At 34.8% G+C, this 19,022-nt stretch overlaps 1 protein-coding gene across 1 annotated transcript; it reads right to left on the bottom strand.

The window, feature by feature from the left end:
* Nucleotides 1-2,188: 2,188 nt before the first annotated feature.
* LOC139974060 (microfibril-associated glycoprotein 4-like) lies at nucleotides 2,189-16,549 on the bottom strand. The gene is made up of 6 exons (XM_071980975.1): nucleotides 16,406-16,549; nucleotides 12,876-12,941; nucleotides 6,862-7,055; nucleotides 6,265-6,570; nucleotides 4,185-4,467; nucleotides 2,189-3,469 (listed from the first exon to the last, which is right to left on the bottom strand). Exons 1-6 carry the CDS (start codon nucleotides 16,473-16,475, stop codon nucleotides 3,189-3,191), a joined length of 1,200 nt encoding a protein of 399 aa, XP_071837076.1. The 5' UTR covers nucleotides 16,476-16,549; the 3' UTR covers nucleotides 2,189-3,188.
* Between the last annotated feature and the right edge of the window lie 2,473 nt (nucleotides 16,550-19,022).

Genomic DNA, 19,022 nt, shown 5'->3' on the forward strand with positions numbered 1-19,022 from the left:
TTAGAATACAATAGACTGATCAACAACATCAGTATGTTACCATTACTGTTCGGCATCAAAAGCACGGATAAATAAGATAGATAGCAACCCTCTAGTTTAGGCTAATCAAACTAATTCTCCACCAAATACATGTAAGCACACCTCGTTCCAATGATCATCACAACGTTCGTAACTAACGTATGGAAATTGCTCAATTTCACTGGAATATGTGAAAGTCCTACCTGGCAGTCCTAACTGAAGGTGCTCACAGACATGTTATTTATAGGCTTCATAGGAATATTTCCGTGGCAGGCAATTATTCAACATGTTTTTTTGATAACCGTTAGTTGATTTTGTAAAAGAATATTTCCATGGCAGGCAATTATTCCACATGGTGTTTTTGATAACCGTTAGTTGATTTTGTAAAAGAGATAAAAATGGTAAGCAGTACCGGTACATGAAAAGGACGTAGATGATTACGTGAAGAATGTCAATAATTAATAAGCTTTGTTACAGTTGATGCATAGCTGCCAACAAACTAGCGGCTTTTAACATCACAACGCGCGACAGGGTAAATTTTAAAAATATCAAACACCAATGAAACTTTTTAACACCATGTATTGACTATTGACACAAACGTTTATCATTAAGTAAGTTTTACATCAATATAATATACATAAATAACTCAAAGAAGTACTTAGGCGATATTTTTGTGTAAAAGTAAGTAATAGAAAGTGCATCTTTTTAGCTTGTGCCATCATGAAGTTGAGGATTCTGAAATACGTCAGTTTCGTACATGTGTCTGACTAATACAGCAGCAGTGACATCAATTTACCGCTTTAATTAAGTGGTTTTGTGCTTGATAGGATTACAACAGGTTGGTTGTCCCACTGGAAGATAATATTCTTACAAAAGCAAAATATATATTTTTTTCAAACTGATAAGTTCTTGAAGAAAACGGAGTGATCGATTTTCTTTCCATTTAAGTCCCAGATATGTTTTGAGAGCTCAGTTTCTTTTGGTAATGTAAGTTGCGGAAATATTTGATATAGTTGGTGTAGCTTGCCTGAAAGCTTCAACTAACCAGACCGATTGCTAAGACTGTCTCTTGACCAGTAGTGATCTTTGCTTTTTGCATTATATTGCTGACGCGACATTCCCCGGATAGGGGGCAGTCGCTTTTTTTTTCTGCAATTGCAAGTTATTTCACTGGTCTCCTGGTTTGCTTTCGATATAATCTTGTTATTGCGGGCTTTGGCTTTGATAATATGCCGCATATTCCTCATACAGCTATAGCCTATTTTTATTTTGTGCTTGTTATTATATATATATATATATATATATATATATATATATTGTGTTTTCAGTCGCTCCATCTCTTGGGAAACCCTAAAAGCAGTCTAATACATATAAACGCAGCTCAGACCAGTGTAATCTCTGTATGGAAAAAAGGTCTTCATATTAAGAAGCAGAGCCGACAAAAGCTACAACTCAATCAACAAGAGTAGCGAATTTGTATCCAAATTTCGTCACGGCAATCGTTCAAAAACCACCTGACCGCCCACAAAGGAAATAGTCGTCCTTGCAAGATTCAGTTGACTGATGATCGACGCAGTGAAAAGAAGTCCATCCATCCATCCATCCATCCATCCATCCATCCATCCATCCATCCATCCATCCATCCATCCATCCATCCATCCATCCATCCATCCATCCATCCATCCATCCATCCATCCATCCATCCATCCATCCATCCATCCATCCATCCATCCATCCATCCATCCATCCATCCATCCATCCATCCATCCATCCATCCATCCATCCATCCATCCATCCATCCATCCATCCATCCATCCATCCATCCATCCATCCATCCAACCATCCATCCATCCATCCATCCATCCATCCATCCATCCATCCATCCATCCATCCATCCATCCATCCATCCATCCATCCATCCATCCATCCATCCATCCATCCATCCATCCATCCATCCATCCATCCATCCATCCATCCATCCATCCATCCATCCATCCATCCATCCATCCATCCATCCATCCATCCATCCATCCATCCATCCATCCATCCATCCATCCATCCATCCATCCATCCATCCATCCATCCATCCATCCATCCATCCATCCATCCATCCATCCATCCATCCATCCATCCATCCATCCATCCATCCATCCATCCATCCATCCATCCATCCATCCATCCATCCATCCATCCATCCATCCATCCATCCATCCATCCATCCATCCATCCATCCATCCATCCATCCATCCATCCATCCATCCATCCATCCATCCATCCATCCATCCATCCATCCATCCATCCATCCATCCATCCTTTATATATAGATATATGTATGTTTTTTTGAAGAGTTCGCATGATTTGGGAGAATCGATTTAATACACTAAATGACAAGGAAAAGGTTATCTGAGTATTTGTTAACAGTTGCAATGTTGATAATTTCCACAAATTATTAAAAAAGTAATAACTACTTGGAAACCATCACAATTGAAACACGCCCAATTAAATTACAGTTTAAACTCGCATGATTAATAATAATATATGGTATCACAATGAAAGAGCAAACACAAATGCTACATTATGACCACAACAAACACACATTACATGTCAATTCAACAATAGATTTAACAAATTCCATGCAGGAGCCTATCTTACAATTTACTAAGTTGATATGATGTCTTCAAATGTCGAAAATGGGACAAACTGTCGGAAAACTGTTGATTTGAACAGTGATACGACAATACCTAGTAATGAGATTTCGGAATCTAAACAGATTCTTGTATTTTCCTTAGTTTGGAGGGTACATTTTCATTTACGAAGTGTAAATTGTTTTTTAATTTAAATAAAATAAAATTCTCAATTAATTTAATATCAATGGGAAATATTTTGTTGTTGTATTGTAAATAATGGACTAAAACAATGATAAAAGAATACGTTACTCTATTGTATTAAAACTGAACATGACAACATCTGAGCCAATTTGAATCTGTTGAAATGTTACCTTCATATGACAAAATATTAACGAGAACGAAGGATATTATTTCAGACTCGATGTGGGGTTCCGGTTCGTAAATATCTCTAGGAATACTCTATAAGTCTTATTCATTTAATCTGTGGTGAAGCGTCTGCTTACTCCGTCTAAGGATACAGAAAATTGAAGATATTTGCTATATTTAATCACGTACAGGTCGAATCTTCATCTCGGTGTATTTGATGTTATGGTCAGGTCCTGGTAGTTTGTTCCAACAGATAGAGGAATGGCTCCCACAACAACTCTTAGTGGAAGGAATGACACTAGCGAAGTAGTTGCCATTGAGATTGGATCTACAGCAGTTGCTGTGCCACCATGCGCCTTGTTTGTTTACCGTACAGTGTACAGTAGCCGCCTTATCATTATCTTGATCGTAAGTACTAAAGGAACTGTTGAACTGATATTTCAAAGCATTTTCGTTGTCTGTTAAGACAAAAAAGAAAAGATACATGATGCACTGACGTATAAGCCGCATAACCCTTTTCCACCCTAGTGCGTATAATATAAAATATCACATATCATTAAGTAACTTTTAATCACAATCTCTTTCATATTAGAAATATAGTTTTAAAATATATCTCACGATTAGAGTGTAATACTAAGGGTCACTCATTGTTAAATTTTGAACGGTAAAGTCATATTACTCCACACTAGCAATAAAGTTCAAAATCTTTCCCCTCTTTATATTGCTGGTACGGTAGAGTGATATCTATGACAGATCATGAAAAAAAGGCCCCATGCATTTATAGCATTATTACAAACAAACTATGCGTTCAATATTTTGCTAATACTTACTCATTCGTCCAAAACTCATACATATACGTATAACCCATAAATTTCGTGTTTTTTCTGCAAAACGTTTTGATATCCAAATGGAAAATATAAATTTAGAACAAGTTAATGGCTCAACTATAGAGGGACAATAAATAAGTTCCAAATATATGTAGAAGAAGCCGTGACAATGCCATTATTATAATTCTGTTATGATTAACTGAAAAAAATAGCATATTTTATGATTGTGCTTAATAATTTGTTCAGATAAAAAACTATTTATGAAGTTATTTACATTAATGAAGATAGAAATTGGGTAATCTAGATGGCAAAAGATGGAGGCATCCCCATTATTTACTTTACTCACGGACGGTATTTAGTACTTCTGCTGTCCCGCTGTGAGTTCCCACCGCGGACAGACGATACTTGTCATTTTCATCGTTGATACGGAACAAGTCATATTCAGCGAAGTATGGAGTCCCTTCCCTGTCGACCAGATCAATACGGATTTGATAGTTATCTTGATTGGTGATGTAATACAGCTTGTCATTACCCATCCAAAATTCATGAACGATCTGACCAAAGCCTTCCTTGTAGCTGGTCCAGTTACGGTAAAAATCAACAGAACCATTAACTCGACGTTGGAACACCTGAAATAAAAATAAATTAAGGACTTCCTAAGATTTACCATTTCAAAACTAAGAAGTCATGGGGATGTTTCTTATGTAGATTAATATGACAGAGATGAACCAGAATGATTCAGTTTACGGAATACTTTAAGAACATAATCGAATATAAGACAATCCATAATAAACAGAAAAAGAAGACTGACATTTTACGAGCTTATGCTATTTTACTTGAAGGAGCAACCGCAGAAAAAAAAAAAAATAACAGAAAGTTCCTTTTTTTGTCACTATTCTGTTACACTGTATTTTTGTAATGCTAACTGGCATGAATCTAATTGCCAAAGTGATAATAAGAATGTGAAAAATAAATGGGAAGCAGTAAGAACATCCAGACTATACCACCAGAAATTGAAAAAAAAAGAAGTTTCCTTCACAAAGGAACGTTTCCTTCACAAAGGAACGTTTCGGAGATTTCCTCCAATTCGGTATAATCCATTAGCTCTACCATAAGATAAAAGATCAATGTCACTGTTTTGATTTTGAAGATCTTTCTCTCAACGCTTTAATCTTTAAGAAAACAAACATTAGATGTCAGCTATATACATCAAACATTACTAAGCTGTAATGTTTAACCCTTGGAATAACAACACAGGTGTTAAATAATTGTGCCATGCATGCATAAATATTAGCCAAAATTTTAAATGAAGCTTAGAATATTTTCTGTTAGATGTTTCATAATATTTGTTATCATAAATTTTAAATGTTTTCTCAATTCATGTGTTTTGAGTAATGCAATACAATATACTTCTTCTTAATTTAATCTTTTCTGGTTTGTGATATTTCTATTCCCTTCAAAACAATGCAGCACACTCGACCTGTAACTTCTTGTTATTCAACATTACTGCCTGCAGTTCATTTAAATACGTTTTAACAACCTTCCCCCATTGCCATATACAATCTATGCTTAACAAAATCAATAAGTTAAGATAAAGCAATAGGGCAACAATTGATCCGTTTGAGTATTACAATACAATTTAAGATATGAACTAAAATCCTTCCTTTTTATTATTAATATAACAGCGGTATAGCATTACCTGGAAGTAATCAATGTATCAAGGTACCTTTTATAACAGAAGTGAGTTTTCGCTCTGATTACACATGTATTGGTCCATAATGGCATCGTACACCTGACTATATGAAATATCAACTACTTTCTCAAAAAAAAAATTTGATGAATGTTGATCATGTGACACTGCAAAAGAGATTGTGTGTACGGCGTGTCGGTTGAACATTCAACGCGGCTTATTTTTGATGGACGAGATCGCGTTTTTTTTTTCTTCTCCCTGTTGTGGGCAACATATTTCTTAAGTAATGTAACATTTCACTTCGGTGTAAGGTAGCGTGTACCCCCTGAGGGAAAAGTAGAATCCTAAAATAAACGCTTAAACGTTTGTCGTTTTTAACAATGTATCATTAAAGAGTACGGTAAGCCAGATCAGTTAGTTGGTTTAATTAATGGCGTAGATACCACTGTTGTTATAACCAGCATTGTATTTGTATTTTGTAATAAGTAATGCTTTAACTTTAGACATTTGAACGTATAGCAATCACAGAAAAACAAATAGAATTCGACGGAGGACTATCCGGATTTGTCACAAATCTTTCAGTCTGTATCTGTGTAATGCTAATTAAAATAAACTAATGACGTAAGTAATTACTTAATATCAAACATCCAATTAATAGTTGATGTCATCTGTGATTCATTATTTGTGAATTTATATACCAAAGGCCTACAGAAATCTAGATTCTATTATGACTTACCGTCCATCCACCTCCGTCAGCCATGTTGCAATAAACTGGAAATGGTGATCCAGGCCAGCCAGTTGGTTTAATGGTGTAGATACCACTTTCGTTAATACCAGCAGTATATACATCTTGGCAGTTAGTGAGCTGCAAACATGTTTTTCCATCACCATTATAACCAGCCTTGCAGTAACATTGGTGTACGTTGCCTTGTTTCTCACACTGTGCATTGGGGCTGCAGCTGTATTCGTCATCCCACGTGACATTACCATTGATACAGTGAGCCATTCTTGTACAATCAGGGTTGACATAAAATCCACCAGCCTGTGCAATAGCAACGTGGTTGTAAACAGTGATAGTAAATTATAACAATAATATGAATAACTATAACGATAATAATGATAACTGTAGTGACGAAGATGACGACGATGATGATGATATTTTTTTTGCTGTCGGCATAAAGAATGGATAGCAGTATATCAAAATTAACGTAGAGTCAAGGGGGAAACTGGTAGAATACGGTAATTTGTACTTTTAAACATCTGAAAGTCATTTATTTTATATTAAGCGACTTCTCTATATCTGGCTGCAGAAGTAAAGATTTGGGAATCTCACCGAAATTTTTGCATTCACACTCGTCATTTGACATGTGCAATTCTCAGGTGCCGCACAGACCTCTTCATTGTCGTCATTGTAGCATCGCAGCTGACCAGGTAGGCAGACAGTCTGGGTTGATAAACGAGTTGTGTCGATTGACTGAGAGGAGGTGTCAACTGGCGGTGAGGTGGTGCTCAGCTTGGTAGTATCATCTTAAATAGAGAACACAATTAAAAGGCGAATTTGTTAAAGGTAAATAAAGAGGTTCCTCTTTCTCTGTGTTTGCAACCTGCGCAAATCTTGAGAAAACAGATGTAAATTCTGTTGGTATTTCACACATTTCAATTAATCAGTTCCTCTTAAGTTTGTCTCTTTTAATGAAAAAAGAGGATGTCTGGATTATGAAACGAACATGGAACAGTAGAAATATCCACAAATTCCTGTTCCGCTCGATTACAAGTAAATTAATCAGTTAAATACCTGACAGCTATTTAACAATTATTATTTACAAAAATATCTTCTTAGCTGACTTCGCTTTTGGTCATTCCACATATTCAAACTGTTTACCTTCGTCTTTATAGGACAAGCAGTAAAAGCTGACAGACAGTGAGGATGTGGAGAAGGTGGTGCTCTTTCTGATGGCGTAAAGATGTATCACCTAAAGGCATCCGTAGTTTTCTCCTTGGTGGGCAGAGGATATATCAGGGGTTACAGCGCTATCTCCATCCTCAGCACACTAAATATTCATACATGATAGGGAGTTAACACTTATGTATTTTTTTTTATCCAGCTCCATCCTGAACGCACATTAAACCCACCCACATCACTTAAACCACGCATATATTTCCAGTCTCTGCACACTCCTTATGTCACTCAAAGGTTTCCCCGCCTTTTTATGTTAATTTTACCTCTCGCTAGCAGCAGCTTCCTACGGCGACAATCGCAAGCAGGAAATCAGTCAAATACAACGAAGAAATGTGCAAATAACCATCTAATTATTGCAGATGATGAAGTCAAATTCTTGCTAGATCAAAGGGGTATCAGTAACCTTAAATCAGTGTTTAAATGGAAAGGTGAAATAACGGGATCATGTCGATTTGTCATTTCTGCGATACAGTCAGTACGCGCGATATTGAAGTATAACCTAACCTTAGCTCTTACGTTGTTAGGCTAGGTTAGGCCAGATCCTTTCCCTGATGTAGTAAATACGCTGTACTAGCTATGAGATAGTATAGGCTAGTATTTGTATAGTAAGTACCTTCGGACTAGGCCTAAGTCTAGACCTAAGTAAGTATATTCCTACTGTGTGTCATACTCAAAGCAAGACCTTCCCTAATTAACGACCGCCGGTAGTGACTACTTCTACCAAATGCGAGTAATTGTGATGTACGCTAACTTCTGAGGGCACACCTAATCAAAGCCACACATTTATAGTGATATTATGCATAGACCTTTGTGCTCTTGAGTCAGTACACTTTCGTCTTAGACCCTGTAGGCCTAGCTTGCCTTCGCTTTTAAAAGACTATGCCTAGGCTATACTACTAGTGGTCTACATGTTCGGGAAATGGCTATTAGTGATTGCGGAGTGAAAGAAGATATTGCTTAAAACTGCAAGTGATGCATTTATTGTAGTGGCCTACATTAACCTCTGAGTATAAAACTTACCCAGGCTAGGCTATAACCAAGCGAAGAGAAAATTGCTTGATAGAGAGCTTTCAGTGCTCCTACCTTCATCTACCATAAAATGACAACAGAAACAATGTTGAGCCAGTATCACCACCTTTGGTTTGACTATAGGCTAAGTGCTGTAAATAACACTATTGACTCATTTTGCTCCAAGCGACGTGTAATGCACATTAACACATTTGACGATCGCCTATTATGCAATTGGTATGTCAAGTTCACGAACACAGGCTGTGTGTACTTAAACCTCCATTTTCTTGTTTGTCGAAAAAGATCAGAGGGAACGACCGTGACGAATCTTTAATCTTTAATTGGCTGCCAACATAGTCTGTTACTGCACTTGCTATAAAAGATAGGCTAATGCAATTTATTCCTTTTCTACAACTGAAACTGATAATAAATAATGTTTTCAAAAAGTATGGCACAAACTAGTGGACTGAAGGAAGCGATTAATCTTCATTTTCATTCTAGTTCGTTAACACACCATTTAATACTTTAATTGCTTTTTTCCTTTCCTAGATTGATACAAACTGAAAGAGGTGAAAAATGAGAAATTGAGAGAGGCTACCAAGTAACACAGCTTTGCAGTAGTAGAAGGAGGTCTTTGGCTTGGATGATGCACATCAAGAATGTGATTGTAGCTGTTTTTATGAGAAACAATTTGATGTTCTGCATTTCAATTCATCTCTCTGTCCACAATTGATAATACCTGTTGGTACAACTTCAAATAAACTTGCATAGAGATGGCCTGTGATGAAGAGACATGTGGAAGTGCTCAGGAATTTTATGTCATAGGTCATTTAGGGGTCAGTTTAGTTAATTGTTTTGAAACGCTTCTTCCTGAGTCCACGGACGGACATGTTGATGAATGCAAAACGTGATCATAATTATAATCATTCAGAATTTCAGAAAATTCATGTTCAAGGACACTTTGGTCTATTCTTTAACTAGTTAACTGTTAGCTCAAAATCTTTTCAAATTAATCTTTCTTGTTATGATAATAAGCTTTAACTTACCACTTTCTATTGGAGTTAAAATGATTTGCACAAGTATGTGAGGTCCAAGGATGAGCTTATGACTAAAACATTAATGGTATTGTTGGAAGCCTAATTATTGTCTTGCAGATGTTCGGTTTGCCTGTGCAAAGTGGTAAAATATAATTGTAATTCAAATAAAAATATGAATTAATTATCAATAAGTAAATAATTAGATTAAAAATAAATAAATTTGGTATTAGGTCATCCTAATCAACAACAATGTGAACATAGATCTTCTAAGACCTTCCTATCTAGTTTAATGGTAGTCAGTATAGGCCCCAAATTATAGCACGCTATAATGGCAAGAAGTTTTCAAAAGTACCTTCGGGGAGGTCTTTACTCTCCAATTAGTCTCAGACATTTTTAAGGAACACACAAGATGATTGAATGGGAAAATTTCCTCAAAGGTTGTAATAAAAACAGTTAAAGAATTCTGACCAAAGGTGACCACATTTGAATATCTAGCATATTTGCGGCTAATTCAGCATACCTTTAAAGAAAAGAAGCTACTGACACAGGGCTGAATTTTGTCGTAACAAAGGTTATTGGGAGAGAGGCTTTGATCAAGTTTTTCAAGAGAGGATTTCTTGTTCTACACTGAAAACTGCTCAAGTGATTTTCAAGTTGTATCCTTGTGCAAAAGTGCTGATCAAGGTCTTGGTATCCCTGTTACATTTCACAGTTGATGTCGAGCAATCAGAGCTTCAGCATGTGACGATGGTTATGCTGTAAATATGTCCTCAAAATTTTGATTTCAGTATTGCATTTCTTATATTAATTCATTGTATAAGTATTTGAGGAATGAATTAAACTAAATTGCGAAAGTTCACTTAGTACTCAAAATTCCAAAGTAATGAAGATGCAAATAAAGTTAGTTATCAGTAGCATTGATGATGTTATTTTATAATTTATGTTTTGCTTTTTTCTCAATCAGGATAGTTATAACACCAACCAGGAAAAGTGTGGTAAATTTGACCATGAGAGGTGAAATATTTCATGATATTTACCAGGATAGTACTAGCATCAACCAGGAAATGTTGGTTAATTTGACCAGGAAAGAGGTGGAACATTTCATGACATTAACCAGGATAGTATTAGCACCTAGGAAATGTTGGTTAATTTGACCAGGAAGGAGGTGGAACATTTTATGATATTAACCAGGATAGTATTAGCACAACCAGGAAATGTTGGTTAATTTAACCAGGAAAGAGGTGAAATATTTCATGACATTAACCAGGATAGTATTAGCATCAACCAGGAATATCATTTTTGTGGGACCGTTCCACTAAATAAACGGGAAGGCGGGGCCGGGGGTGTGGGCAACTTATGAGCGTAAGAGTCCCGTCCGCCCAAAACTGACCAAAATATACGTTCATGTTGAGTGATATTAGAAGGCGCTTAACCACGTGACAAAATATAAAATTCCTGGCATATTATAAAATATCCACATAAAGATGGTCACATTTTGCTTATTGAATTCTAGTTTGACGTTTCAATGACTCTGTAAATAACGATATCCCAATATGTTTACCTGAAATGAACAGTGATTGTCCTAAATAGGATGTTAATTTGGTAACTCGTCAATTAAAAAAGGATAAAAGAGTTACTACTTGTGGATCGGACAACATCCCTTGGTGCGTATTTACAATTTCTCTTCTGAATGAGTCCCAATATACACATCAAATTTCCATGAAAGCTTGCAAAATAGTGAAATCTCTATAGCCTGTGGAAAACGGCATTAACATTCCCTGTTCCAAATTTCAAGTGAAGAATCTCAAACATGTAAATGATTTTAGACCAACTGATTTAGCGAGTATTGTATTTAACATTATGCAAAAGCTTCTTCTGCCACAGTTGTTGGTTAGGTTTTAATCAGTATGGGGATAAACGTCAATTTGCTTACAGAAAAGATGTACCATGCATGTGATTTTACATATCCATGAAGTTGTGTCCCAGTTGAATAGCAAGCTAAACACTATGTCAAAGGTGCTTTACCTGGATTTCTCTTCAATACGATCAAGTTAATAAAAGATTAATCTGGAATTATTACTGATCCATGGCTATTAAATTGGTTATAGCTCATTTCATAACGGCCAGTTTAACCACAAGTTAAATTAGAAAAGGACTATTAAAGTTGGGTCCATTGTCTGCTCTAATGTTTGCTTTATACACGGACGAAATTAAATCCAACGATCATCTCTCAGTCACAAAATATGCTTATGTCACTGCATTATCATGCAAAATATACAAGATTTCATTGTCGATCATCATTTCAATTATCAGCAAAATGTCAATGATATAGTTCAAACAAACCATTGAAATGACTTATTGCTCATTCCGAAAGACTTAGAAGAAATGGTTTTTTGCTAACATTAACATAAAACATGAAGGCCGCTTGTCGTCTAGATCACAAAGTGTTAAAATAAATGCATCAGAGTTTGAGAAAACATCCAATACTGACAACTTAAGGGTACCCATTAGCAAAAACCTGACGTTAAATTGTCATATGTGGAATCAACTGAGCAGAGTGTATTATTTGGTCTCTAGTTTTAGCATAAATCGTGTCATGTTTTAACAGAGGTGTTCTATGCTGTACCTGTTTGGTACAACTTCACGTCATCGAGAGATAAAGAATCGAATGATAAAGTATCTTAAGAAACGTTTTTTCAAGCTTTGGGTGCCTATTTCACAGGCGCTAACAGTAAACAAAATCTACCTTTTTTTGTGTACAATCTCCACTTAGATAAATGATCATGTAAAAAAAAAAAAACAATGAATGTAAGCAAGCATAAGGAACGTCTTCGACTAACAGTCAAACCAATTTCAAGAGATGGATTTCGACATATGCCGCACAGAAGGAAACGGAGGAAAACAATTACACTAGATCACCGTTTTTAGAAATCCTTCACAAAGTAAAATGTTATTCTGGTTACTTTTATTTAATAAATAAATAAATAAATAAATATATATATATACATATATATATATATATGTATAATTGTATATATATATATCGTATTGGTATGTATGTAACGTTTATTATCCTTGGTTCTCCAATGTATGTAGCCTACATTTCTAATACATCTTTGCGAACGATGTTTCAAGCTGTTGGTTCTTTGAATGTTCCCCAAAGGAAAAATATTAGAAAACAGATGATCGCATCCATTTCAGCAAAATTCCATAGCTTTGATAAACTTTTCTTGTAAGTACTTTAACCTTAACTACAGCGGGAAAATGAACGGAAAAAATGTATATTATGTTGTAATCACTTAGGACAATATCTAGTTAAACTATAGAAAATGAAAGTCTTACCATTTGTTGAACCTTTGTAACAACTTCCTCCTACACCAGGAAACTTCTCCGCAAATTCACACAATCCTAAAAGCGAAATGACAAAACAAAAGGCACATTGGACTTTACTAAAGATTACAAGTTTGTCACGGGAGAATGTCCGCGTTTCGGGAGGATTGGGGTGGGAGCGGAAGGGTGAATTACCAATTCAAGAGGATCGGATTTGATTTCCAATTTTTTTTTTTTTTTACAGAATGTTGAATTCAAATTGTAGAAAGTGTAGTTACATCTGTTTCTAACTGATTTCTTGAATTCAAAGTTGTTCCAGATCTGTTTCGTATGTTTATTTTTATTGTGCACATAACCAATGTAGTCAAATATCCGAGCTGCTTTGATTTCTTCCTTCTTTATTAAACATAAAAGTGCGTTTTAATTCGTTATTATTTATTACATAAATTGATATATAGGTTTCCGTCTACAAACTTACTCTTGTCATATACCTTGATATATTCGTGCCAAATTTCCGATTACAATCATAATCGTAAGTTATATCGTAACTTTGAGTAACCATAGAAACACCAAGTAAAAAAAAACAGAGTATAGCAGTCACCCAATTACACCATATACACAACGTCACATCACTGCTGACAGAACAATCTGTATTATTTGAAAATAGAAGTGGATTATGCTACAAGTACATCAGGATCTTGCTGGTTCTTATTCTAGCTGGCTGGCTGGCTAGATATTTTAATATGAAACATAGATTGTTTTCCAATAAAGCTATTTAAATATGTCATGAAGTACGAATTTACTCAAGGATTAGTAGTAATTAAAAAAACTACCTTCTCAAACTGCCAATAAATAAAACAGCGCTGTATTGACAGGAACGATTGTGACCATATCTATAGTGGGATTTATATTTTGCTCAAATTACAAAAAAACGCAGGAAGGAGGAGCGATTAAAGATGTAGATTGTGAAATTTGAGAAAAGAGCCATGTCTGCTATCCCAAGGTATAATAGTTTGCATCACATAACTTACAGGCTATACTACCTGATTGGCTGGCTGGTTTCTCGATAACCCTGGCATATCCTATTTAGGAAAATGTTTTTCATGAACAAAGATATATTGACCTTTCTTGGGATCTATCTAATTGATACATTTTTGAACAATTGAAGGTCCTTATATGCCATCTGGTGCAATGTTTTGCCAGTTTCATCATTATCATATGATATCAAATTATCAGCAGATTTTGTTTCCTTTATGAATTCTTTGTTCTTTTCCATATTATATCAGAAAGACAAACATAGTGCTCTTTTACAATTTATGCAGTAAGATGATTCTCGTTTATTGTCCAATGTCTGGACTTTAATAAATTTTACGAACTTCACTGATGGTCAATATAAACTTTCATATTTTGTAGCAGAAGTTCACATCATTATGACCAGATTATACGGTTTCTAATGTTTAGAGAAAAGTAAACATGCATCAATTCATTACGAATAATTATACGTCCTGCATTGCATAACATAGACCTTGTGCCCTTCACGTAGATTTACCGGGCATATATTAAAAGGGAGTGGCACTCATAGAATGTTGCAAATTCAAATACATCTGGTAATGTTTCAATTATTCCGCCCCAGTGGATGGAACACACTACCTTTAAATTAGAGTATAACGATTATTAAATTGATGATCAAAATATTGTATTTTTGAACTTTAATCAGAGCTTATATGCTATGCTATCTTTAAAATTCCCTAAGGAAGACTAATTTATGAATGTTAACATCTGGACAATTTGAGGCAACCCAAGTTTACAAAATACTAAGTACCAACCACAATAGAGTAGAATTAAGAGAAGTTGATAATTTGCTAAGAGAAAAAACACTGTAATAATTATTTAATTTTATATATATATATATATATATATAAATTTAACTATATAAATATATATATATATAAATATAAATATATATATATATATATACACACACACACACACGCACACATATATATATATATATATACATATATATATATATATATATATATACATATATATATATATATATATATACATATATATATATATATATATATATATATATATATATATATATATATATATATATATATATATATATATATATATATATATATATATATATATATATAATACCCTGTCTAATTAATTGAAGGGGGTATCCGCCGACGTTTAAGAAATAACCAGTTAAAATGGATATCTGGTGTTCAAAATCACATGGGTTGGAGCAAATGCGTTTAAGTCTAAGGCATTGGCTGTAAACAATAGAACTCTTGAGATTATGCGGGTGAAAACTATTGAAGTGTAAATACATATGACTATCAGTGGGCTTATAATAGACCGAAGTGGTTAAGGAATTGCCATCCAACTTGACCAGAACATCTAGAAATGATATTTGATGTTTAGAAACTTCGACAGAAAATGTAATGCTGTCATGAAAAGAATTAACATGATCAAAGAAAGACTTCAGAGATTCTTCACCATGTGGCCAGACAAAAAATATATCGTCAATATATCTATAATAATGCGATGGCTTAAGAGGAGAAGTGGATAGCATTTCCTGTTCCAATTCGTGCATAAAACTGTTGGCGTAACAAGGTGCCATCTTAGTGCCCATAGCGGTACCATTGATTTGTAGATAATATTTCCCGTTAAAAGAGAAATAATTATTACTTAATATGAAACGTAAAATGGGACCAAGATCATCACCTAAAGTGAGGTTGGTGGCATGCTCACGAAGAAAATTTTGACAAGAGATAATTCCCTCATCATGAGGGATAGTAGTGTACAAAGAGGATACGTCCATAGTAACAAGTAAGGAATTAATTGGTAACGCCTGAATAGTGTTAAGAATTCTCAAAAAATGCGTGGTGTCCTGTACATAAGAAGGAATATAGTTTAATAAAGGGTTGAGTATGGAGTCCATGTATCCTGAAAAATGCTCAGTAAGCGTACCAATTCCTGAAATAATAGGTGGCAAGGAGGGAATAGCTTGAGTGTCCTGGTTAGCTTACAAATGTCAGAACAGCGGATATTCTCAGGGTCAAAAGGGGTCACTCCGCGTAGTGCTTGTTGAGCCTCTGCTATTAATTTAGGTAGTTTGTGGACTTTAGTGTAAGGTATAGAACGTACTCAACGATGGGTGCTTAGGCGTGAGTTCTACTATCTTGGTTGTTACGTGTTCTGGTACTGATTGACATAACTCGTCAATTTTGGGGTGGAAGAGTCTGGAAGGGTCCTCCGTTAATACCTTGTAAAAATCAGAGTTACTAAGTTGCTCCTCTGCTTCAAAAATGTAGTCGGTAGTGTAATTATGAATAGTGGTGGCACCTCCTTTATCCGCTTGTCGTATAACAACATCCGGGTTATTCCTTAGTTTCCGGGTTATTGCACACCCACACATGAATGGGTGTAAACGTACACCCCAATCCAGTGCTATATATACATTTATTTGAAGGAAGTAACGTATTCTAAGTTATTAATATAAAACTCAAGAAAGGATAACTTACTTCCTGCTTGGCCAACATCACAGAGGATCATCATGATCAGTAAAATCCTAAAATATTTCGTTTCATTCATTGTTCTTATGGCTATAGTTCCTCGGAGCCCTAGTATGTTATTCCAGGTAGACAGCGAATCTAACGTTCAGTGACGTTAACTGTACCGTTTATGAGAATTTTTTTTCAAGAAGGAAGGTTTAATACATTCACAAGATTAATTAACGTGATGCATTTATCGATATCCAAGATTGTTCGGAGAACACTTCACCCGTCGTCCTGGAGATTTCTGTTTCACAAACAAAACGAGCTACCAGACTCATAATTGAGGAGCTCTTCAGTGTGCTTGTACGTAAGCTGATAAAAAATATATGTCTTTGTCAACATTTTTTGGCAATAAAAGATGATTCGTACATCTACAATTTCAATATATATATATATTCTACAGAAAACTGTGTGCACTGCAGTGCTGGCAAAACAACTAAATAAATCTCAAAGTAACTATAAAAAAGTTAAACCTGGTCGAGATTCTGGCTGTAATCAGAACCATTGACAAATAAGTAGTGTTTTAATTGCCTCTTAAAAGTAGCAGTTTGGACTTCTTTAAGGCTGCCAGGAAGCTTATTCCACATACACACACACACACGCGCATATATATATATATATATATATATATAAATATATATATATATATATATATATATATATATATATATATATATATATATATATATATATATATATATATATATATATGAAAGCATAACAGGCTAAAGATAATGTTTGTGGGATTGTGTCTCCATTAAAGATAGGACGATTCCTTCTGAGACTAATCTTAAGCGTCGAGACAGATACGCAAGGTTAGGACAATATTAACTTATGTACATCATAACATACAAACTATACGGTATACGCAACCAATGTTTTTGGTTTTACAACGATTATGGAGCAAAACTCCGCGTATAAGAATAAGCTAGGGAAAAGGTGAAGAAAGTGTTTTCTGTTACGGCAGTAGCTGTCTACTTACTTTATAATTTAATATTTTTTAATATTATTATAATCATATCCAGGTCTCGCATAAAACCCCATGGGATTCCGTGGTGATGCGGGGGGGGGGGGTGGGGTGGTTAACAAATCCCTATATGCGCATGCACTGTTACCTTCGATTTATATCTGTACATCTGTAAATGTTTACCTGCATCTCATAAAATTTGATTCGCTGTTGTTTTTATGTAGATAACATTGAAACGATATAATTCACATAAATTTTCAGTGACGGGATACAATATTGAAAATAAATCTTTATTTGCACATATAAATTATATTCGTACAAGTATATGTGGACGCGATAACTTTTAATTATATTTTAATACCTACTTCTTCTATATGACTATTCTTAGAAGAAAATTCTAAGAATAGATATATTTACCTCAAGGTAGATTTACCATGCTTGTCGTGATAATAATATTAATAATCATAATAATAATAAAAAAATGTAATAATATAGAGATACAGAAAACCTGCCCCGTTTATACCGTATTATGATGAGTTTATATATTGCTTGTTGAATCACTTGAATGGCCAATTCAAAGGAACATTTCTGCCTCAATAGATATATCTTACTTAGAGTACAAAGGCTGCACACGTGAGTTTGAAACCGATTATCTCTAAACACCACGAAAGACAATTAAAATGAACGACAAAGTGTAGTTTATCGCCAAGTGTGTCTTAAACTGATCATTGTGCACAAATAATCAATCTTGATAGAAGTAACCACGGCTTCAAAATTAAAGTAAGTAAATGAACAATATTATCGAGTTCGAGGAAGAGGGTGATGTAAGAGGTGGAGAAGGGGGTGAGGTGGTGCACGAGGGCGAGAAGGGGTGAGGGAGTATCCAGAAAATCAGTAAAATGTATGCTTTATAATAATTGCATTTATAGGTCTTTCTGATCACATTTTCAAATGGTGACGCCCCACACTCTACCGCATCCCTGCTCCTCGTAGACTGTGTCCAATTGTCAATATAACAATTGACCTATAGCCTAAATTTATATATATATATATGTATAGGCTATATATAGATATATAGGCTATATATATATAGGCTATATATATAGGCTATATATATAGGCTATATATATATAAGCTATCGATATATATATAGGCTATATATATATAGGCTATATATATATAGGCTATATATATATATATAAGCTATCGATATATATATAGGCTATATATATAGGCTATATATATAGGCTATATATATAGGCTATATATATATATATGTTTTTAGTGAACCATTTTGTAGGGTCACAGTGGTGTCCAGGAATTAAACGTCATTTCCAGAAAATTCTGCAGTAAATTTGATTGTGTGATGAAACGAGTTTATGTCATCAATGAAGAGTTTTAGATTTGCCTCGCCATGGGTCCATATCATGGAGATATCGTCAATGAAACGTAACCATGGTGTGGTTTAAAGTTTTGTCGAGATAGAAATTCTTTCTCGAGGTTTTCATTCAAAAAAATTGCACAAGATGTTGGTACCTATTGCGGTGCCATGAATTTGGAGGTAGTCGGTTTGTTGCCAAATACCAGATTATTGCTGGTCAAGATTAGTTGCATCAA

This window comes from Apostichopus japonicus, chromosome 9 (genome assembly GCF_037975245.1).
Source record: "Apostichopus japonicus isolate 1M-3 chromosome 9, ASM3797524v1, whole genome shotgun sequence".
In the NCBI taxonomy this organism is placed as follows: Eukaryota; Metazoa; Echinodermata; class Holothuroidea; order Aspidochirotida; family Stichopodidae; genus Apostichopus; species Apostichopus japonicus.

What these genes read in the sequence shown, in the direction of transcription:
- LOC139974060 (XM_071980975.1), bottom strand. Translation starts at nt 16,475, where the DNA reads ATGAATGAAACGAAATATTTTAGGATTTTACTGATCATGATGATCCTC. An exon ending in TGATGTTGGCCAAGCAGGAA is followed by an intron (nt 12,942 to 16,405) that starts GTAAGTTATCCT and finishes TTTCGCTTTTAG; the next exon opens with GATTGTGTGAATTTGCGGAG. An exon ending in AGAAGTACTAAATACCGTCC is followed by an intron (nt 3,470 to 4,184) that starts GTGAGTAAAGTA and finishes TTGTCTTAACAG; the next exon opens with ACAACGAAAATGCTTTGAAA.